The sequence below is a fragment of the Lacerta agilis genome, chromosome 11 (genome assembly GCF_009819535.1).
Source record: "Lacerta agilis isolate rLacAgi1 chromosome 11, rLacAgi1.pri, whole genome shotgun sequence".
NCBI classification, from domain to species: domain Eukaryota; kingdom Metazoa; phylum Chordata; class Lepidosauria; order Squamata; family Lacertidae; genus Lacerta; species Lacerta agilis.
In genome coordinates this window covers 43214835-43238734 of record NC_046322.1, presented here as the reverse complement: position 1 = coordinate 43238734, position 23900 = coordinate 43214835, and the positions used below count along the sequence as shown (strand labels likewise).

Sequence of the window (23900 nt, the reverse complement as noted above, 5' to 3'; positions counted from 1 at the left end):
AGGAAGAAGAGTCCACAACCTCCTGAGGGAGACTGTTCCACTGAACAGCTCTACTGTCAGAAAGTTCTTCCTGATGTTTAGTCAGAATCTCCTTTATTGTAACTTGAAGCCATTGGTTGGAGTCCTATCTTCCACAGCAGTAGAAAACAAGCTTGCTGCATCATCCATGTGACAACTCTTGAGATATTTGATGACTATCATATCTCTTCACAGTCTTCTCTTTTCCAGGCTAAACATATCCAACTCCCCGAACCGTTCCTCATAAAGCTTGGTTTCCAGACCCTTGATCATCTTGGTTGCCCTCCTCTGCACACATTCCAGCTTATCTAAATTCCTTCTTAAATTGTGGTGCCCAGAATTGGACACAGTATTCCAGGTGTGGCTTGACCAAGGCAGAATAGAGTGGCAGTATTACTTCACTTGATCTGGACACTATACTTCTGTTGAATTGTTAGATGCAGATTTTGCAGAGTAGAACCTTTCAGAATTTTGTCTATATGCCAATAAAGGATTGAGATTGGTCTTTGGTCATGCATGTCTGCAATGGGGAAGCCCATATGCATAGTGTGCTATGCAGCAAACCCTATAATTTGTACCAGATACAAGTATAACAAAATTTAAACCTACAAACCTACCACAAACACAGAAGTGTGGCTTGAGCACTTCCCAAAACATTGTTTTGTGTGACATTGAATGGACATACTTTAAAGCAAAACATTGACTTGTGTTGGAGCTATACCAAACAGCACCAGCTGAAAACCTGACCAAGTTGGCATATCAGAAGTGATTTTCCGTGGCTGCCTGTCTCACATTAAAAGCCGATGAGGGGAAAATGAAAGTGAACAACCAAGCCTCCCAATAGAAAGTGTAATGGCTCTATTTTTCTCTGAAATAAGAAAAAGGGGTCAAGGCCACCTAGCCAATTTTGTGGAAGTCAATTGGAGTCAAAAGAAAACTACAACCAAGCAAAGAGGTATTGCAGGGAGGGGGGAACCAATAAGCTCTCATGGGATTTCACATGGGATTTAGTCCAAAGTTCTTTAAAGTTTTAATTTGCATTAACATTTCAAGTGTGTAGCTATTGCATAACTGCATTAGTAAACTGCAAAGAGAAGCAAACACTGCAGAAACCTTGGTTAACCAGAATAAAAATTAAACGTGTCATCATTTCTCTTCGCTGCAAAAGGTGGAGCTCCCTCAAAATTATAATAAAGTTTTCATTGTGATTTTAGCCACTATATCATTTGATAACCTCTTTCATACATACTACTATATTACCAGCACACATGCCAATTTCCTTTCCACTAACCTCTATGTCGCTGATATTTTATTTATTTTTCAGTCAAGGAGCCTTGACTTGTTACCCATTTCAGTTTGATATGACCACTGTATCTTAAGAGTAAGCAACTCATTTAAGGGGGGGACTGACTCAAAGTTGGAAATGACACTTAATAAAAAATCACCTGCATGTTTCCTTTTATGAATATAAATGTCCATTTTTTATGTACATTACAGGCAGACTAGTGTAAAATGGTTGAGAACGTAACTTTTAAACTATGAATTCCTTAAATACATTTAGAACCCGGGTCTTCGTACCAATAAAAACTGTATGCTTGACACTATTTATATCCAACTTTATTTTCTGCAACTTTGCTCAAGGACTTAAACATTTACTTTGATAGCCCCTCGTTCTGCACAGATGATAAACACAGAAGGAATCAATTTTCGAGTTGTGCGGCAGCCCGTTGGGGAAAAAGAAGAGGCTTTCATTAATCTTGAATTCCTTGGTTCCCCCTTTCCTCCTTCTGTTCGCAAGAGTCACTTTGCAGTGTGATTTTCAGGAGGGCATAGTCTTTTCACCTGAGCAATAACAGGGTACAATAATCTATATGAGGCATGTATAGATGCAGTCAAGAAATAATGAGCTTTTAAAGAGGGGAGGCCTGCTTTTTCTTTAATTTGCTTCTGCTGGCTATGAATTGGTTTATTCCCAAGGCAGCTGGATCTGTCCAACGAAAATGTTCAAATCTCGCCCGCCCGCCCCCCTTCTCTACTGCCTTAACAGATGAGAAAGATTAAATAAACTTCCTAGTAGCCAATTCCAACTCCTAACTTGTTTAAATTGAAGAAACTCAGAGGCTCAGCAACATATTATGAACCAACGCCTGGCTCAGAGCAAACGTGAACAAAAAGATATGAGAAAGTGCTTGAACTTTTTCATCTGCCCTTTCCCAACTCCATACACCTAGTGTTCAAAATGTGGCTGTGCATGTATTTTGGCCCCCACAGGTGGGAAAGACTGCTTGGGGAGTGATTTGGAGCAGGTAAGTGGTGGGTGGTGAAAGTGTTAAGCTCCACTCTCTTCCACACTCAATATTATGGTCTGCATGTCACACCCTGACAACTCTGCTACCCGTCTTTGAATGTCAGGCATTTTGTTCCTCTAACAGGATGAATAACACCCCTCTCTCTTCATAAATAAATAAATAAACAATAAATAAATAAATAAATAAATAAATATGAAATAAAATAAGTCCAGCCTCTGTTTCACAACAACAGTGGTCAGGTAAAAAGCCGTTTAAAATGGAAATCTGATAATCGGCCCGGCCTCTATTTGAATCTGCTCGTAAACCCATTTCCGGTTGCAGCGACACTCTGCCCCACACTTGGTGGAATTGCATTTAGGGCAAGGGTAGAAGCAGCCCAAGCAGTTCTTCTCCAGGCAGTCACACAAATCCGCTTTACCGGAAAGCAGCCGGCCGTGTTTGTCATATTTCTTCAAGGGTCTGTAAAAGAGAAAACATGGAATCGCCATTGGTTTTCAGAGTATGAAGCAAATAAAAGTGGAGAAGCCAAGGGGGGGGGGAGAGACGCCTCCGTACTTCCTCCTGATACTCCTGCAATATACAGTGTACCTCGGTTGTTGAAAGTAATCCATTCCGGAAGACCATTCGACTTCCCAAACGTTCAACAACCGAGGCACAATGGGCGGTCTCCAAAGTCCACCAAAGTCAATGGAGAAAATTGAGAAAAGTTTCAAAACGGAAGCAATTACCTCCTGGTTTTTGGCGTTCGGAAACCAAAACATTCGGCTTCCGAGATGCTCGAAAACCGAGGTACTGTTGTACTGAAAAAACAGTTTTGAATCTCAGACCTTAACTTGGGGCCATATTACCTAAGTCCAGCTTGGAAGGATGAGTTGGGGGTTGTTTGGGGAAGATGGGGCTGCTGTGCCCTGGAAGATTTTCCATAGATAACCTGGATGCAGCTACAGTGGCTTATGCTAAGTTATGCAGTTAAGCACTGTAGCCATATAAGAACAGTTGTCATTTGTGCGGTTAGCAAGGGATCCTAAATATCAGAAATCTAATCAGTTGCACAACTTACCTAACAAATGGGCACACATATCAACAAACTAGGGTTCAGTGGAGTATTCTGCAGGAGACAGCCAGGAACATTAGCCACAAAGACTGGCCAGCATGATTAATTACAATCCAAACTAACTAGAGATAGGGAATTGCATTCCTGTTCTGTTTTGCAAACAGCATATTTAAAATAAATTAGAGGTGTCCTGGATTCTGATCTTGATGAGCACTATCAATAAGCCTATCCTGGTTCCTTATCAGCAGAATTCACAACCACCATCAATTCTAGTTTTCTTGGGATTCAGACTATTTTTTTGTCCTCCTCATCCAATTTATTAGTGACTCCAAGCACCAGTTCAAAGACGCTATTTGCTTCCGATTCAGGTGCAAAAACAAAATAGAGAAGGGTGCCATCAGCATATTGATGGCCCCTTTCTCCAAATCCTGGACATTTTCCATGGAGTTTGTTATACTCTGCTAAATTAACCACATGAAGAAGAAGGGGAATGAGAAAGTTTTGCTGCACTCAAGTACAGTGGTACCTTGGTAGTCAAACGGCTCGGTTCCCAAACAAATGGGCTCCCAAACGCCGCAAACCCGGAAGTAAGTGTTCTGGTTTGCAAACGTTTTTCAGTAGCTGAATACCTGATGCGGCTTCTGCAGCTTCCAAATGAGTGCAGGAAGCTCCTGCAGCCAATTAGAAGCTGCACCTTGGTTTCTGAACTGTTTCGGGAGTCAAACAGACTCCCGGAACGGATTAAATTCAAGAACCAAGGTACCACTGTAGTCTCCATAAGGATGTAAGCTGTCCATTACTATTTCACCATTATAACCAGAAAAAGTCTAAACCAGTTGAGTGCAGTGACGTGAACTGCATTCCATTTCCTAAGAATGGCATGATAACTTATGACAGTTTCTTTTATGCACTTTTCTCTTGTTTTTTTTTTAATTTAAAGACAATGCAGCCTCGGCAGATAGAAAAATCAACTCTGCTCTCAGATGAGCAGGTAATATTTATGATCAGCTGTGGTTCTACTCCAGATGAACACCTGCCTACTGGGGCTACTAAAAAGGATACAGTCTATGTTGGAGCATGGAGAACAAGAGAAGGTGGATGTTACTATTGCGCCCCACTTCTGATTTTTCCCTTGCCTGCCTAATGAATGTTAATTCTGTGCCTATTTACTCAGTAGGCCCTAAGCAAATTCCAGCGAAACCGCTGGGGCTTAAAAGACAGTTTGCATTGTACTGCTATCTTTGTTATGTATTGAAGTTCTCACCCTAGGCCACTAGGGGTGTGTGTATATAGTTCATTCTGCTGCAGTTTTCACTCAGGTCCGCATATGCAAATGAGGAATTGAAAAGTGACGTTCAGGGATTGGGTAACTACAGAAAGTTGTTACTGTTGCTTTGTAGCTGAGTTCTATATAAACATGCTGCTGAGGCCTTCAGCTCACTTCTGTTCCAGCCTGAGAATAAACAAGAGCTGTTTGGAAATCACTGTGTCGTCTGCTGTGTCCACCCACAACTTAACAATCTTAAATTATAAACATCAGCCTTATGATCTTATGGTAATTCTTGTGATGGTCTGCAATTACTCCCAATTTAAAATACAGAATAAGATGCCGCATGTTACTTACTTCTTTGTATTGTTAAAACAATCCTGGTTTATCATTGACATGCAGGCTTTCTTCTGCTGCTCTCGGGTTTCAGGGTTGAAGTCTGCTAGAAGCGGTCCAGGATTTTGAAATGCCAGGCATTTCAGCTGACGCTCTATTTGTTGCTAAGGGAAAATGAGCTGTTCTGAGTTACAGCGATAAAATACTCTAAATCAGGCAGTAGCACAGGGTGGACCCATTTCAAGCCAGACCCAAACTTAAAGCATTCTGGGGGTGTGACATGCTTTTGAACAGGGAAGGCATTCAAATTCTTACCTTCCCCATTTGAATTTCGACACCCACACCTACATATACCCGGCCACTTCAGTATCACTCACACTTATTTATTATCTATATTCTTAGTCGTCTCAGAATATATATCCTCCAGATGATGTACAATAAGTTAAATAAAACCACATTTTAAATGTAACGATACGAGCTCACACTAAATGCCAGACCAACACAAAGCAATAAAGCAATGCCTATCCCAAAAACTCATTGTGCACATCAGAAAAGCCACAACAGAGGAGCCACCCCCCAAAAGGCCCTCTCTCTCCCTTTTAGCCAGCCTCTGCAATTCAGGATGAGGGGACACACAGCGAAGAGATGCTCCAGCCATTCCCACAACCTGTCTGCTGTGCTAAACCCACTTTATTGCTTCATGAATAGCAGTGGTGGATTGCTGGGTGCATGAAGAGAGGGAGGGAAGGATGGTCGACCATTACAATGCAGATGAGATCAGGATGGCAAAAGGCAGCCAACTGATTTCTGTTGCAATGCAGGAGAATGGATTGGTTCAATCATCCATCATTATCTTTTCCTCTCTTGCTCACCATTTCTGCATGCTCAAGAGGGAGGGTTATTGTTACCACAATGGCATCAGCTGTAGGGCACATGCAACTTTATAAATTATGAATTACAAATTCCCCTCATCTTGTCATAATTTAGCAGAGAGAGCAGATGGTAAACACAGGGGTGGAGAGATGGACAATTCACAAAGGAGAAACTAGGTGCAATGCCAGCAAACCTGTCCTGGCCAGGCAGGCAGCTGTACTAACTGCTACTGGAAATGATGAAAAAAATCATGATAAACCAACACTTATAGGTGTCAACAGTAAGTCATCATCAGAAACAAAACACGGTTTACAGATTGGCAGTTCGAATCCCCGCAATGGGGTGAGCTCCCGTTGCTCTGTCCCAGCTCCTGCCAAACTAGCAGTTCAAAAGCATGCCCAAAAGTGCAAGTAGATAAATAGGTACTGCTCCGGCGGGAAGGTAAATGGCATTTCCGTGCCCTGCTGTGGTTTCGGTGTTCTGTTGTGCCAGAAGCTGCTTAGTCATGCTGGCCACATGACCCGGAAAAACTGTTTGTGGACAAACACTGGCTCCCTCGGCCTGTAAAGCAAGATGAGCGCCGCAACCCCAGAGTCATCCGTGACTGGACCTAATGGTCAGAGGTCCTTTACCTTTACCTTTATTAGCACTAGTAAGGAAGCTGCTAAGCAGGCATGATAGTTGAGTTGCTCACTTCGGCTAATTTTGTGATGTCTAAGAGACCCTCAGTTTGCCTAGGTGCCAAGACAACCACTCAAAATGTACTGGTGTCATGTCCAAGGGCCCTGACACTTTATCTACAGGGGGAAAGGCCATGGATTCAGAGGATAACTCTGACTAGGAGGGAAATGCATCCTCTGAACCCACTTGTGACATGCATCTTCAGCCTGAAGAGGTCACATTACTTTCTTCAAACACCAAGGACTCCAACTCAGAAGCTAAAGAAGTAATAATAATAATAATAATAATAATATATTATTATTATTATTTCTTTAGCTTCTGAGTTTATATTAAATAATAATAATAATAATAATAATAATAATAATAATAATAATAATAATAATTTATTATTATTATTATTATTATTATTATTATTATTATTATTATTACCCCGCCCCTGCTACTCTCTGCTAGGTAGCTGCCTCCCTCCAAACTCTTACCGTCTTCTTTTTCCACTGATCCCCTTCACCTGGCAACTCAAGAATCTGAAGGCAAGGAAAAGGCACAGAAATTATCATTGATGCAAAAACAAGAAAATAGGCAGAGGTGCTACAGCAAAGTACTGAAAAGAATGAATAAACCAAAAGCCAACACATTAATAGCTAGGGGAAGTATTTCAGGGTGGCCGTTTTATGTTCAGAAGCAAGAAAGGTTTGAATTTGTATTCATAATAAAATACAAGTAAGCTAGTAAATTTGTGCACAAATTCATATGGGAGCTTAAGAATGAGGTCGTGCTTTTATTTATTTATTTTTAAGTATCTGTCAGTAGTTGACTGCTGTATTAATTTAGTTGTTTGAAAAGGTGGGGGAAGGAGGGACAAGTCAAATAATTGAATTGCAGAAAAAACAAGCATCTGTTCTAATAAAAAGCTTGCACAATGAAAATGAAATGATAAGGAGCAACATTGAAGGAGAAAATGCCAAACACATGCAGTCTGCTGAATTAGATAGACTTATGCTCGATCAACTGTGCAATGATGTGCCTATGTGGCTAAAAATATATCACCTGCCAAGTCTGACTAAATTGCTCTCGGGCTGTTACCTTTTCCTAATATCAGCTTAGGGCTGATCGCCTTAAATCCTTCCATGTGGAAACTGTTGTGACATGACGAGTTGTTCGTCGTGGCTCACCATAAAGTCTGAGCAAGTTCCACCAGGGAACTGCTAACCTCCCTCTTCCAATATTTGTGGTTACATGGCCAAACCTGCCTAATCTGTGAGATGAATCACCATGGGCAAGCTGCTCTCCAGGTAACAACAGCTGCCACATGGAAGGATTTAAAGCAGCCTTCACATGCTAGCTGTACTGGATACATCCCTCCCCCCTCTATCACACACACACACACACACACACACACACACACCTTTCAGAGCTGATTGAGGATGCAAATGTATTTGCAGATGCTGAAGCATTAACCTACGTTGTATATTTGTAATGTGTGACGTTGTATATTTGTAATGTGTGAGAGCCAGCAGACAGCAAAATACATTAAGAGAACAGCATCAAGAGAACAAAATGGCTGCAGAAGAGCAGCATATCATCATAAAAAAAAAAAAAAAAGATGGCTACGTGACTCGGCTCCTTTGTGGAGTCAGCCAGTGTCACACCCATCTTTTTGGTCACATGCAGGGGGAGGATGCTCCAGACCAGGAGAACAGGAAGTTATACTGGCTGGAGTAACATCCCCCTGCCTGTGTCCACTGAAAGGAAACAAGGAATGTTGTATTTGACTGCTCCAATGGATTACCGTATTTTCCGGTGTATAAGACAACTGGGCAAATAAGACGACCCCCAAATTTTCCAATTAAAATATATAGTTTGAGATATACTCGACCACAGGTTCTCCACCCGGCGTATAAGACAACCCCCAACTTTTGAGAAGATTTTCCTGGATTAAAAAGTAGTCTTATACTGAATGCTTCTATAGATTTTCTTTTTGTGTTATGGCATAGACATATAGTTTGGTAATGGACAACGGTTTACGAATAGAACTTAATTTTGGGGACTGTAGGAGGAAGAGGGGGAGAAGAGTTAAAATGAAATTAATTAAATTAGGTTGTTTTATTGAAAGATAGAATCAGGCAATGGAGGCTCAAAAATATCGTGTATGCAGAGGATATGTTAAATTCATAAATAAGATATGTAAGATGAATAATCAATTGGTAAAAGAGTTTTTTTTTAAAAAAAGGAAATGTTAGAAGAAAAAAGTAATATGGGGAGTAATTGGCAATAACTGTGAATTAGGGTTAATCTGGAAATCAACGGGGGGGGGGGAATCGGGGAAGTCTGTAAAGATGTTATGTATAAATTAAGTGGTTAAATTGGGAAAGAAGTGATGGCTGCCCCAGTGGGAGGGGGGTTTGTTTTGTTTGGCTCCCCTTGGTGAGAGAAAGGGGAGTATGGAAAACTTAATCATGTATTATAATTTGGTTTTAATTGGAAAATTCTAATAAATATTATTTAAAAAATAAATAAATAAAAAGTAGTCTTATACGCCAGAATATACAGTATACCCCACAGAGGATAGGTTTTTTAGACAACCACATATAACTTCATGAGTGTGGCAAAACACACTTGTAGGTCAAACTGGGATGCCTCGCAGCTGGAGGTTCCCCACCGCTGTTTTAGATTACCAGCATGTAGTTTGTATCGCCACACCCTCATCGCTGGCAATATAAACATTGATATACACATAAGGATAGGTTCTTTTGACAAGCATTCCCTTCTTTGCCAAAAAATTTTTTTAAAAAATGCCAGATGGGCCATAGCACCATGTAGCTGAGTATTTATTTCTGCTTCTCAGGGAAGCAGAACGGAAAACAACTACTGGTAGAAAACTGCAGATAAAATAAAAGTAGCTAATACAGCAATTCAGAGAAGAAGAATAAACTAGCTATCAATCTATGTGTGTTGTGTGTAAAGGGTAGCAGTCTGCACAGTGACGGTACCTACGCATAATACAACCTACTATATGACCCCAACAAAACCATTTGCTGCATCACACATCCCTGACTAATCCACTTTTTGTCTAAGCAACAGCATATGTAAAACTGGATTCTATGCACATGTCAACATAAACACATGACGACATCAGCCCACCCTAGAGCGGCTTTATATTTTCACCCTAAGACAGAGAATGTTTTAGTTGCTGAATCAGTCCCTCCATAAATTTCTTGGTTTGGATACTTGTGGAACTAAAGTGACCCAGTTAAAACAACAGCGTGGTAGAGTTGTTAGAGTTGTGGACTAGGGTGTGAAAAGCATTGAAGTTCACTGTATGACCTTGGGTCAGTGGCAGTATCTCAGCCTAAGCTATGTACCTCACAGGGCTGTTGGGAAGATAATGTGGGAACTGAGAGAACTACACATGCCATCTTGATTATCTTGGAAACAGAGGTATATAAATGTAATAAGCAAATAAACTCATGGTGTGAAGTACAGTATATTGTTTTGGAACTGATGATTTTGTGGTTGTGACATACTCTGAGGTCATTTACAGAGTTCTTATCCTTCCCTGTATCCTGCCACATCCTGGGGGTCAGAAGACAAACTTAACTGTGTACCTTAGTCAACAGAATTAAGTCTACAATAGAATAGCCAACTGCTACCATATAGAGCCATAGAACTTTACCATAGTTTGGTTAAGATCAGGACATGGGGTGAGATACAGGAATCCCACTGTATCAAACCACACCAACTGTGCTTAAACCTCCAAATTTGATTTATAAACCAATTGTACACAACATGGTATTGAAGCCAACTTACAAAAACAAGAAAAGTTTGTTCTGAGTTCTTTTGAACTTGCTTCTAACTACTGACAAAGACAGTGAATGTTTCTTATGTGCTTCAGAAATAGTGGAGTCTAAAATTACCAGTCTTTCATGCTGCTCTCATGGCAGATGTATAGCATTGCGCCTCACCAGGTAACTCCAACTGAAGGCCCCGAGCACAAGACTGCATTTATAAAAATTTGCCTGTAAAATGAACAGAGGCCTAAACTGCATCAGGACATTGGCTGGGATGAAACGAAGGTCATCTCTGATGGTCCATTCAGGAAAGGAGGCAGGAAGGAACACTGGGGCCTTGGGGTGTAGCAAAAGGTCAAACAAGCATTTCAGTTTTCTATCATTTGACCCCAACTCTTTGTGACAGCTACAATAGTTCAACTTCTGGTTCATACACAACAGCAAGCCAAGATTAGGGGGAAGTGAATCTTAAAACATTCTGGCAAAGTCCTGGTAGAACAGGAGAGGGGCAGGGCATGAATCCAAAGCTTTGCTTGGAGTTATTCCAGCTCATGTAAAAGGTAAAAGGTAAAGGGACCCCTGACCATTAGGTCCAGTCGCGGACAACTCTGGGGTTGCAGCGCTCATCTCACTCTATAGGCCGAGGGAGCTGGCGTATACCTTCCGGGTCATGTGGCCAGCATGACTAAGCCGCTTCTGGTGAACCAGAGCAGCGCACAGAAATGCCGTTTACCTTCCTGCCGGAGCAGTACCTATTTATCTACTTGCACTGCTAGTTGGGCAATAACTGGGACCGAACAACGGAAGCTCACCCCGTCGTGGGGATTCAAACCGCTGACCTTCTGATTGGCAAGCCCAAGGCTCTGTGGTTTAGAGCACAGTGCCACCCACGTCCCTTCCAGCTCATGTACATAGCACTAAAACTATCAGGCAGCGGAGAGCAGCCTGAGGTGGAGAGAGGGACCCTTGATGCTGAGAGTACCCAACACCACCCGAGGACCCCGGAGACATCTTGTGGCAGCGATAGGCAGGAAGAGAGCTCAGTGGTGGAGGGGCTGTCAGACGCTCATGGGTCCGGACACCTACTGTGCGGGTCAGGGACAGAGGGGGAGATGGTAGTTCCGTTGCTCCAATTATGTAGGGGGCTTAAAGAGAAGGAAGAGAGGAGGAGATTTGGGGTTCCCAAGTTTCTTTGCTGGAGGCGCTCCAGAAAAACGTCACTTCCAGGATCTGAGAGTGACTAAGACGGTCATGGAATTTTGAGCTGTCTTGTACATATCTGTATAATAAACTGCTGTAAATATACAGACCCCGAGTCACCGCCTTTTACTCGTGAGGAGCACCCACGAACCCTTACAAAAACTGTGAAAATGTCCTTCCGGCGGCGACGCCATTGCGGGTGGTCGTGGGCTGCTTCGGCTGCGAAGCGCCCAGTCCATCCCGGGGGTTTGGAGCCCCGCTACCGCAAAGCGGGGCTCCGGTGGGGTGCGGGAAGAGCGTCCCGCACCCTGGGCTCCCCGGCTGTGCCCGTTGTGGCTCCGAACCCTTCCCTCGCTCCCCCTGTAAAGGGGGAGTGGGGGTGAAGGGACGACGGAGCCGGGCTATAGGGGACAAGCCCCAACCGGGATGTAAATGCGGCGACAAATCCTGTGATGAGCGTCTAAGTTCTACCTTTGATGCATGGATTTAAAGAAACCCGGTGGTCGTGAGTACTTGATTGGACTAGATATTATGTTTTTTTGGACGATCCGGGGGAAGGAGAAAGGCAGCCTGCCTCCCTCCCTTCGAGTGTAAGAAGTTAGCCAATTTGAGTGACTGCTGCTACAGAACTGGTTACAAAGTACTTGAACTTTGATACATGAGACTGTTAAAATTTTCTTTGGGGGAGTAAATTCGCGGAAAATATCTCCGTTTAAAGCTGCGGTCTTTGCGCTCCGGCTTAGGAAAAATGGCGACGGAAAGTTTAAACTGAGATGAAAAACAACTCTTACAAAAGGAAGAACATAGAGACAGAAACTGTAATTTGACACTCACTCCCACCCCCTCTACCATCATGTTGGGCTTTGTCTTCGAACTTGTTTTGAACTCTGGACTAACGGAAGAACAAAGGCTCAATGCTTTGAGGCTGGAACTGCTTTATCGGAAAGTGAAAGTCTTGTGTGGGGATTTGAAAAGAAATCTACTTCCCACAGAGGAGGCTCTCAAAAACTTTGACACTTTGGAAGAAAACCTTGGCAAGGAGCTGAGAGGGTTGCTGGAAGGATGAAGAGAAATGACAGGGCGACTCCGGGAAAAAGATTCGTTCTTGGGGGGTGGCAGCCCCAGGACGGCGATAAGATTTGTTATATCCAGACCCCGAGGTGTGAGCTCGGGGGCAAGGGACAAAGAATTAAGATATTTACAAGAAGAAAAAGAATGGTATAAAGAAACGGAGCAGCTGAAAGAAGATGAGATGGATACCCTGAGGCTCGTTGCAAGGAGTGTTCTGAACTGTGCCTGGATCTGTGGACATTTGGAAAAAGAAGGCAACTGGAAGTTTGGTTCTGGCGTCACTAGGAGAAGGATAATGGATAGAGGGGGAGTGGGGTGAAGTATTAAGTAAAATCTAAAACGGTCTGTTATGGCATTCTGAAATCGGAGGGTGAAGACTGTTAGCTGTATGTAGCTTTTCTTAATAAGAAAGGAGATATTTGAAGTTTTTATATTATTAGCAGCAGATTAAAGAACAGAGGAGATAGTGTAGACTTGATAAGAACGATTTGTGAAGATTTATGATGATGTATTGCTAGTAAATCTAGTATAGGATGATTAAGTTTATAGACTAAGACGATTAAGATGATTGTCTAATTCTATATATATAATTGTGTTTAATTTTTAGAAGAAGAGGTTAAAAAGCAGATTAGGGGTATAAAACCGAAGGTGAAAAGGTAGGGGAAGTCAACCGTCAAGATTCAGAAATAGAAAATTTTTTTACGAGATGCTTAAATAAGAAGAAGAATCCTGGCAATGTTTGTATTTGGTTTATAATTGTATTTGTTTTGTATGTGTATAAATGTAGGTGTGGATATGGGTGTATGTTGTTATAAGGAAAAAATGCCAATAAATTCTTATATAAAAAAAAAAAAACTGTGAACATGTCCCATGTGGAAGGAAGAGGGGTGGTCAGTAGTGGTCAGTGGAGTGCTGCTTACCTAACCTGACATCCGTATCGCTGTGGCTTTCTGGGAGGGGTGAGGCAGCAGAAAGGCTGCCTAAACATGTGAACCTGGTCATTGTGGCAATAAGGATGTACTAGGGACCCAGGTGGCTCTGTGGGTTAAACCACAGAGTCTAGGGCTTGTTGATCAGAAGGTCGGCGGTTCGAATCCCTGCCATGGGGTGAGCTCCCGTTGCTCGGTCCCAGCTCCTGCCCATCTAGCAGTTCGAAAGCATGTCAAAATGCAAGTAGATAAATAGGGACCGCTCCAGCGGGAAGGTAAACGGCGTTTCCGTGCGCTGCTCTGGTTCACCAGAAGCGGCTTTGTCATGCTGGCCACATGATCCAGAAGCTGTCTGCGGACAAACGCTGCCTCCCTCGGCAGCGCAACCCCAGAATCGGACACGACTGCACCTGATGGTCAGGGACCCCTTTACCTTTACCTTTACTGACAGGCAAGCTGCATTGGCTCCAACACCATGCCAACCTCTACTGGAAACAGGAGAAGATATTGGTGATATCCCAATTTCAAAGCAGCCTCCTCAGAAAGGTTCAACTGGCACCAGTGCTTTTTACCCCTAAACATTTTGTGAATCATTGTACTTTTACTGTATTTATTTTTTCTGGTTTGAATGATAAAATGGTGGTTTTCTTGAGTCAAAATGAGAATTAACATTTTTTTTTAGAAAAAAAGGCACCGCCTGGCACCATCTTTATTATCTTTCCAGCACCAGGTGAAGAATCTATTCTTTAATTAACACTTTATAGTCTCAACGTCTCAGTTTTAAGCTGAGTTTTGAATTGTGTTTTAGGGTTTTTAAAAAAATTAATTTGTTATAGTTTTTAGTGTTTATACTGTTTTTAAATGTTGTTTTTGCTTTGTGAGCCATCCAGAGAATTCCTGCTATGGGAAAACATTATTAATTGTTCATATTAATCAAACTTATTAGTTGCCCTTTTACAAAAAGCAACTCAAATAAATCCAATAAATAAACAACAGCCTAGTACTTACTGTTTGAACCTGTGTCACGTTGTCTCTGAGCTATATATATCCCCCCTCCCATTAAGATGATAAAGTACCGGTGGTACACATCACTTTGTTGACAGCATAAAGTCCATCCTCCATTTCCTTTGTCCCATAAGCAGCTTTGTCAGCAGGAAGATGGTTGAAAAGATGGGCATCACGCAGCACTTAGGAATACTGGAGCAGCTAAATAGCTAGGTGGGGGGGTCCAAACCCAAGAGAGATCTAGGCATGTTATACATTTGTATCAATACTCAGGTTCCAGAGAGATTTCTAACGGGAGGAACACCCTGGTTCGAAAATGTAAACTTTTTTTTAATTGTTATTTATTAAATTTGTATACCGCCATTCATCCGCTGATCTCAGGGTAGTCCACACACAAAAGAAATACGATATAAAAACCACAGTGTGGATCAACTTAAAATCTCATTTTCTATACGGTAATTTAGAAAAGAAGACACCTTTTGAAAGATAGAAATAAATAATATGTGTGGACTCAGATGTCCTACCTGTTGTTTTTGCTCTTTAGTGCAAGTGCTAATTGCTCCTACCAGCCCCGCAGCTGCAGGTTGTTCTCCTGCTGGAACATTTCCTTCTGAGGAACCATCCATTGTCAAATGTATGCAAAACCTAAAATAGCAGATGTACAATGTATACAGGTGAAGCATGTGCCAGACTTTAGGCAGCTAAAGATTTTCAAAGATGGCAGCAACAAGACCTTTTATAGGGCACACTGACCTAGCTACAGAACCCTTTCTTTCCCACAGTAACTGAACCCAGATTTTTTTTTATTCATTCTTACTTACATTACTCCCCTGCCCCGCCTCCAAAAAAAATCCCACTGATATACTTCATCTCCACATGTTAATTCCTGCAAGAGTACTTCTAAAGCTTCAGAAGGCACAACGAAAATGTTAAAAACAACAACAACGGAAGATTAGGACAATTTGAGGGCTGCTTAATCTACGGTAATAACATTATAAGCAAGAATGACAAAGCGCCTTGTGGCACATTAAAAAAATCAACTAACAAATTTGTTGTGACAGGAAACTACATCAGATACGTATGCCATAATAATACATTTGTAAGTGTTTTAACCAACACTTGTTGGGCAAACAAACAAACAGAATTATCAGAAAGCCAGTGACAATTATATATATGAGAGATATTAAAAGGTATTGAAGCCGGTAGACTATAAAGGTCTACAAGTGTTCGCTTGGCTTTCTAGCCAAGCCAGCAACCATCCTCAGCACCAATTCCAACCTCACCTACCACCTCTCTGGCCCGTGTAGAAGACACCAGGTTTTTGGTGTACTGCAATAAGGTTACGCTTTCGGTTTCTACTCCTGATGTTTAAGTCTGAGCCCCCATCTTCCCTAACTCGAGACCCTCCAACTATATTGGACTACAACTCCCATCAGCCACACCCAACATAGAGGACTCGGGAAGGAGGCGGAGCCTGGCCTGAATTGCACCAGAAATCTAGCTGAGATATAAAAAAGAATATGAGGTGAGGAGATACTGTGGCTGCTTTTATTCTTAGCCAAATTAGCTGCAGGCGTGAGAGCCTGGGAGGGGTCTCTCCCACCAAGCCCCCACCCCCTTGAGATCTATATACTGTACTATATATTCTATATACTAATCTCCTCAAGGGGGTGGGGGCTTGGTGGGAGAGACCCCCAAGGCAGCCTCAGAAAGGCTCCCACACCTGCAGTTAATTTGGCTTAGAATACTGTAAAATAAAATATATATTTGGCTAAGAATATATTATAAAATATAGATTTGGACACACACACACACACACACAAGATTTCTTTCAGGTCAGGTTTTGTAACAATCAGGAATGGAGGTCATGGAAATAAGCTGAATAAATCAGGAGCTGGAATTGGGCCAATGTGCTTTCCTGTTCCCGTTCCTCTGCACCAAAACAGAAATCTTCCAGGATTTGTTAAATGCTGCTTCTCCTTGTGTGTGTAAGCCCTTCTTCCTCTCATCCCACCCCTCTTCAGGGAGCAATATATCTGGCTTCTCCCTCCTCTTTATAGTTGGAAAGCTCATTTAATTACAGGGACTTCTATCCATTCTAACTATATATTTTCGGTTACAAGTGGGTAGCCGTGTTGGTCTGCCATAGTCAAAACAAAATAAAAAATTCTTTCCAGTAGCACCTTAGAGACCAACTAAGTTTGTTCTTGGTATGAGCTTTCGTGTGCATGCACACTTCTTCGTTACTTTTTGTATATAATTTTTATTAAGTTTTCTGTTTTACAATTTAAAATACTCATTTTTCATCCTTAAGATATCAATTACTTCCTTTCTTCTCTTTCCATGGTTCATTTTACATATAATAAACCCTTGCATATTTTACAAAAAAAAACCCTATTCCATTATTGCATCCATCCAAACTTGTTTACACTATTGAATTTATCTTAACGCTTCCAGCGTTTTCAGCTGTACACCATTATATCCCATATATTCAATAAACATTTTCCAATCTTCTTTAAACGTATGTTCTTCTTGTTCTCTTATTCTGTATGTTAAATCTGCGAGTTGTGCGTATTCTGTCAAGTTAAGTTGCCATTCTTCTTTAGTTGGGACCTCGCTCATTTTCCATTTTGGGGTAATTACAGGGACTTTTTAATGACAAAACAGCTTTAGACAGCTTTCCTTAAAAGTGACATTATTTTTCCCTACCCACGGTAAATGTTCTGCCGTCTTATCTCTCCTGCCTCTCCCTTTTCACATCCAATTGTTTTACTAGTTTCAGCCCCAGAATGACATGGAGCCTTGGTGCCAGCTCTAGATTTCCCAGTCTCTGCTTTCCTTCATTTCTTTCTTTATAGAGGAACAGAGGGAGCTAGGCCACTAGAGCACTTCAGGCCAGACAGTATCACAATGGGGTGGATATGAGCCTCAGCCATGCCTGACCTCCCCCAGCGGGGCCAGTGCTGGATTTACGTATAGCTTAGGGCCCCACTCTCTTGGGGGGGGGGGCAAAAAATGTTAAGGGGGGGAAAACTGGATGTACATTTCCAAAATATAAGATAAAAAAACAAATAAAATAAAACCTACATACAGCAACAGTATTTTGTGTTGTGTAGGCTCCAGTGTTGTGTTGTGTAAGGCCTGCTAGCCTGCTCCCTAAAATATCACTGGTTTGCTCATTTCTACAGTATATCAATCACTCTGATAAAATAACTATTTTGTTATATGCAGATGGCTTTAGATACGTATTAGGTTCATAAATTACCATACAGCATATACAGTGGTACCTCGGGTTACAGACGCTTCAGGTTACAGACTCCGCTAACCCAGAAATAGTACCTCAGGTTAAGAACTTTGCTTCAGGATGAGAACAGAAATTGGGTGGCGACGGCGCGGCAGCAGCAGGAGGCCCCATTAGCTAAAGTGGTGCTTCGGGTTAAGGATGATTTCAGGTTAAGAACGGACCTACAGAACGAATTAAGTTCTTAACCAGAGGTACCACTGTATTCAACACAAAAAACAGTGACAATTTGTTGTTGACAAAGGACAGCTGGACATATAAAGGGCCCCATTACCTTCAGTGGCTTAGAGCATCATCAAACCTAAATCTGTAGAGCGTGTCATTTTAAGGGGTGAAACTTATTTCCCCCCAAATTTCTTCAGTGACGGGTCTTTAAAATATTGTTTTGAGGTGTGAAGAATTCAAACCTGCTGTTATTTTTGTGACTGGACAACATTTAGCTTGGTAAATCTAAGATTACCACAGAATCATAGAATTGCAGAATTGGAAGGGACGACGAGGTCCAACCCCACAATGCAGGAATCAGTGTGGGGTTGGAACCCACAGCCCTGAGATTAAGAGTCTCCTAAGAACTGCTTTCAGAAAACCAAAGAATTTTAATTTTACCTTCTGAAAACGTCAGGTAATATAGAATAGGTAAAGGTAAAGGGACCCCTGACCATTAGGTCCAGTCGTGGATGACTCTGGGGTTGCAGTGCTCATCTCGCTTTATTGGCCAAGGGAGCTGGCGTAGCCTATAGCTTCCGGGTCATGTGGCCAGCATGACTAAGCCGCTTCTGGCGAACCAGAGCAGCGCACGGAAACATTGTTTACCTTCCCGCCGGAGCGGTACCTATTTATCTACTTGCACTTTGACGTGCTTTCGAACTGGTAGGTTGGCAGGAGCTGGGACCGAGCAACAGGAGCTCACCCCATCATGGGGATTCGAACCGCCGACCTTCTGATCGGCAAGCCCTAGGCTTTGTGGTTTAACCCACAGCACCACCCACTGCAAATACTTGGCCATGCTTTTTAACGACTTCTATGCAATTTCTCACACATTTTACTTACCAAGCGAAACTAAATTATATTAATTTAACCCGAATACAGTCATACCTCGTGTTGCATACACTCCGTGTTGCGTATGTTCAAGATACGCACCTCCGCGACCCAGAAGTCCTCCACGGAGAGAGCACGACGCGCGAGTGCGCAGAAACGTTCTGCGCACTTCGCGCATGCGCAGAAGCGCAAAAACCCGCAAACTTCCGGGGGTTTTCTTCTTCTTTTTGTTTGTTCATGTTACGTACGCCCAGGTTACGTGGCGTGACCCGGAACAGATCGCGTACGTAACACGGGGTACTACTGTATGTTTTGAATTCCCAAGTCGTGTTAGAATTTTTTAGCACCCTTCGCTTTTGGAAGCTGGAAGTTAAAAAAGTCAACACACCCAACTCTTACATTTCATTTACCTGCAAAAGTTTTATTTTTAACTGAAACTCATGTGCTTCCCTGTTGCATAATGCCCAAAAGGGAAACACCAAACTCCATTTGCAGTGATGAGGCCAAAAACTCTGGCACCTAAGACAAAAAATCCAAATGGTGCTCTCAACTGTGGTAAAATATATATATATATAAAAACTAAGTAACTGACAATTTGCTGTTTGTTTGTTTTTTGCCAAATCATTTTTATTAAATTTCAATTATAATTATCACATCAAATACTCCAATTTTACATATAAATATGATCAAAATAATCCAAATAAATCCAAATATACTGCCAAATTATTAATTTTATGACTTCCCATGCTTCAGACTATCAGGAGTCTTAATGTCGATTTTCCATTGCCTTCCATAGTCCTATTCAATATCTTTGGTTCCCTTTCTGATGTTGTCCTTCATTCTTCTTTCAGGCCACTGAGTTGATCCAACAAGCGAGATAAAACATCCAAAAGACAATTTGCTGTTTTTAAAGGGTACTCCAAATTCTGATATTTGAAGTTGACCACCATGCTATTTCTAACTGTAGGGCCAATTCCAGAAGCAGTGGTATCACTGTGTTACTCTTTATCTTAAATATGAGTTCTGCTGTCTTTACATCTGCTATGTAGGTCACACATAAAACACAGGCCTGCTGCGCCATCTCCCTTCATTGCAATGTTATTTCTATCAGTGGTCACTGAAAAGTATTTCACAAAGTTTAAAAACTGAAATTGGGGCCTGTCTGACTGGTCACGCTGAAAGGCCTTGTGTCGATTTAAAGTAAGAAACAGGTCTTAAAAAAAAAAAAAAAAACATACAGCAACATGTAATATGTAGTTAAACTGATATGCCATTAGGTGTCACTATTGTTCTATGAAGGCGAAAGGACAGTCTCGTGCCACTCCAGGAATGAAAATTACGTATATGTGTCTTTTCGACACAGACCATGAAGCATTCGTTTGAATTGCAATCCCACTTACAAATCAAATACCTTGCAAGGTTTCCACACAGCTTTTAAGCTAGCATAAAAATTATTGCCAACAATTATTTTGATACATAACACACGCACAAATCCCAATGCAAGTTTCAGAATGAGCCGCTATTTCTCATCCCAAATACCCACTTTAACACACAAACCCTTGCCTCCAGGGCCAGCCTTACCATTGGGGCAAGGCAATTGCCTCAGGCGGCACAGAGGGTGCAGCAGCAACAGCCCCCCCCCATGCCATTTCTCATGAGCCCCCTGGACAATTGCTCTCTCTTGGAAGACCAGAGCTCTGCATGCCACTAAACCTGGCATGCATCCCCTAAAGTAGCCTGCCCACTCCCATTTGCTCCATAACTGATAGCTGGGCCCCATAACCCAGAATGTATGGAATGTATGGAAGTGAGAGCTGGACCATAAAGAAGACTGATCGCCATAGAATTGATGCTTTTGAATTATGGTGCTGGAGGAGACTCTTGAGAGTCCCATGGACTGCAAAAAGATCAAACTTATCCATCCTTAAAGAAATCAGCCCTGAGTGCTCACTGGAAGGACAGATCCTGCAGTTGAGGCTCCAGTACTTTGGCCACCTCATGAGAAGAGAAGACTCCCCAGAAAAGACCCTGGTGTTGGGAAAGATGGAGGGCACAAGGAGAAGGGGACGACAGAGGATGAGATGGTTGGACAGTGTTCTCGAAGTGACTAGCTTGAGCTTGGCCAAACTGCGGGAGGCAGTGAAAGATAGGCGTGCCTGGCGTGCTCTGGTCCATGGAGTCACGAAGAGTCGGACACAACTGAACAACAACAACAACAACAACAACAACAACAACAACAACATAACCCTGAAGCGAACACATCACGTACCCAGCTGTCCCCAGCCTGCCAAGTTGCTGAGCCTGCATAATCACTTTCCCACAACTGCAAGGCCAGTTACACCTGGTCTGCCCTTGAGCTCAATATAAGGATGGGATAGGAAGTAACTGCCCTGTAGCCAATCAAAAGAATCCCTGGCTTAAGCATGCTTTGTCTACGCAAGTCCTTAGCCAACAGTAGCACAAGAAAGGAAGAAATTGTGCGTGCACTTGCTAGGATAGTATAAATGCTTTGTGTTTTGTGCATTCGGGGACTGGTCTTTTGGAGAGATTCTGCCAAGCCTCTATGCTGCAGCATTGAATAAACTCTTTTGCCCTTCTGCACGTTGTCTTTTATTGGCAACAGAAAGGCAGCAAGGGAGGTCTTGCCTCCATAACATAGCCATCCCATGCCTTCCAGCAGCTGGCATGAGAGGCAGTGCACACTTCATGTTTACAGCAATCCCTATCTATCCTGTATCCATCTTGTCATTCCTTGGGAAATACAAGTAACTTGTAACTTAAGTGCATTTAACTTGTACACATTCAGCTTTACACACTTGGCATAAAAATAAATAGAAAGGGGGGTGGGTTTTTGGAAAAATGATTACGGCAATCCCACCCACCATTGGACCCAATGGTTTTTTTTACTATATGCAATGGTGGCTTTGCACACCATCGCTGGAACCTAACCCCCGCATAATGTAAGAGTCACCTGCACTGCGTTTTGATGCATTTTCCTGCAAACCGGCTTCAATCCAAATTGAGAAAAAGGATGGAACTAGCTGTAATGTGTACACAGCTTCAGGTAAAATGGAGGGTGCTGTCCCATTGCCAATGTTAAAATAAGAATCAACTAAACAGTACATGTAATGTGGTTGGAGAAATGACATCTTCATTGTCACATAAAATGCCCTGGGCCAGCTTTCCTTATGGTTCATAAGTCTACCCAGCCTATACTCTGCTATGACTTATGCACAGTTTACATATTTTAACAGAAAAGGGATACTACTCATTTGGATAATCAAGCATAAACAGTTCAAACCTATGATGATTTCAGTATAGTCTTGATGCTTCTCTTGGATAGCCATGTGTCCTACTTCGTGGAATATATGTCTCTCTTTAAAGGAGTCCATTATCTGAAAAGCTACCTGTGTCATGGAGTGATCAGTGCTGGATTTACATATAAGCTAAACAAGCTATAGCTTAGGGCCCCACTCTCTTGCCCCCCCCCCAAATGTCACTATTAATATACTTCTTAATTGTATTTCAGTTCAACAATTACCTTGATAAAATACATATTTTGTTATGTGCAAATGGCTTTAGATACCTATTAGGTCCATAAATTACCATATAGCATATATTCAACACAAAAAAACAGTGACAATTTGTTGTTGACAAAGGACAGCTGTACCCCATTACCTTCAGTAGCTTAGGGCCTCATCAAACCTAAATCTGGACCTGGGAGTGATTCTGTAAAGTATCGCTGGGTGCGGCCCCTCAGGCAGGTGTCAATAATTAGGCCCTAAAGTGGGAGCAGGTGATGGGGCTGCCCTATAAATCTTGGAGTTAACCTGCCAGGGTGGGAGAGTACATGCTGTAGATAAGACTGCTGCTTGATGTCTGTAACTGGTGCCAGAGAAGACTGCAGTAAAGCCTTGTAATCCAATTGGTGTCTACCTGTGAGTTATTGGAAGCTTGGGGGGGAGGACTTGGGAAGGCGACCCCCTCCTTGACAACCTGGTCCAAGTCCAGATGAAACCATAAGAAGGGAAAACGGGGTTCTTGAGTCGACATGGACAGTGGACTCTGCTGGCACACAAGGTGACTTGATCACAAGTCCTCCTCATTAAGGCAAGATGCATTTCTGTCAAATTACCTTTATCTATATGTGTAATCACTGTAGATTTTTGCTGACCTAGTAGTACAAAATGAGGAAGAGGATTGCAAGATAGTTCCAGGAAATCGGACACTGGAGCGGAAGAAGGAAGATACTTTAGCCATATACCAGACTGGTTTAAAAGGAATTGTGCAGAAGTTTGCATTAATAAGGTGCTTTCCTGCCTTCAAAACTAAACCATAAATCATTCAGGGGGAAACAGAAAGGGTTCTTATTCCAAACCTTTCTACAATAGAAGGATGAAACACTGCTCTGTAAATGTTTTTCCCCTCTCTTACAGATTTCACAGCAAATTAGTTACTTGGAAGAAGCATGTTAGTCCACAAATTAAATCTGCATTTGTACTAGAATGAAAAGGGCTTTTATATTTAACTCTTCCATGTAAAACTTTTCTCTATTTTTGCAGCAGAGAGGGAAGAATGCAGCATTTAATGTGAATATGCACAGAAAATGTTCTGAGGGTCATGGATGCAGTGACAATAACTGATCAGTTACTGAAGTTAGCATTGACCTAAAATCATGTCATTTTTTAAAAAGGGTGGACACAGATTTCCGGCACATTTGGCATATTAGAGAGATCAAAGTTTTTCAATAAGTTAAAATGCCTATATCCCATATCAAAGGACCACTGTACATTTTGTCTTGAACTGCCATGTCAATAGCATAAGCTTTGCCAGCTTAGAATTTAGGAGAGAAAACCACAAGTTCCCACCTGTTTTTTCCTGCAGAATATGAAGAATCATCCCACCTCACAAGCTGGAACTGAAATTTGAATGTTATGCAAACAGATACATAAGTAGATTATTATTTTCTACCAAGTTAGCATTTTTATGTGCATATATATATATGTATATCTTACCTAATTTGCTAATTA

General features: G+C 42.0%; 1 protein-coding gene across 2 annotated transcripts; it reads right to left on the bottom strand.

Annotated features, from left to right (window-relative positions):
• Positions 1–1620: 1620 nt before the first annotated feature.
• ARL14EPL (ADP ribosylation factor like GTPase 14 effector protein like) lies at positions 1621–22640 on the bottom strand. 2 transcript variants are annotated; one of them, XM_033163949.1, is made up of 5 exons: positions 22549–22568; positions 15056–15176; positions 7018–7062; positions 5006–5148; positions 1621–2786 (listed from the first exon to the last, which is right to left on the bottom strand). In XM_033163949.1, exons 2-5 carry the CDS (start codon positions 15155–15157, stop codon positions 2579–2581), a joined length of 498 nt encoding a protein of 165 aa, XP_033019840.1. In that variant the 5' UTR covers positions 15158–15176; positions 22549–22568; the 3' UTR covers positions 1621–2578. The 2 variants fall into 2 exon arrangements, with proteins under 2 accessions (XP_033019840.1, XP_033019841.1); XM_033163950.1 differs by lacking the exon at positions 7018–7062 and having other exon boundaries at positions 22549–22640.
• Positions 22641–23900: the final 1260 nt, after the last annotated feature.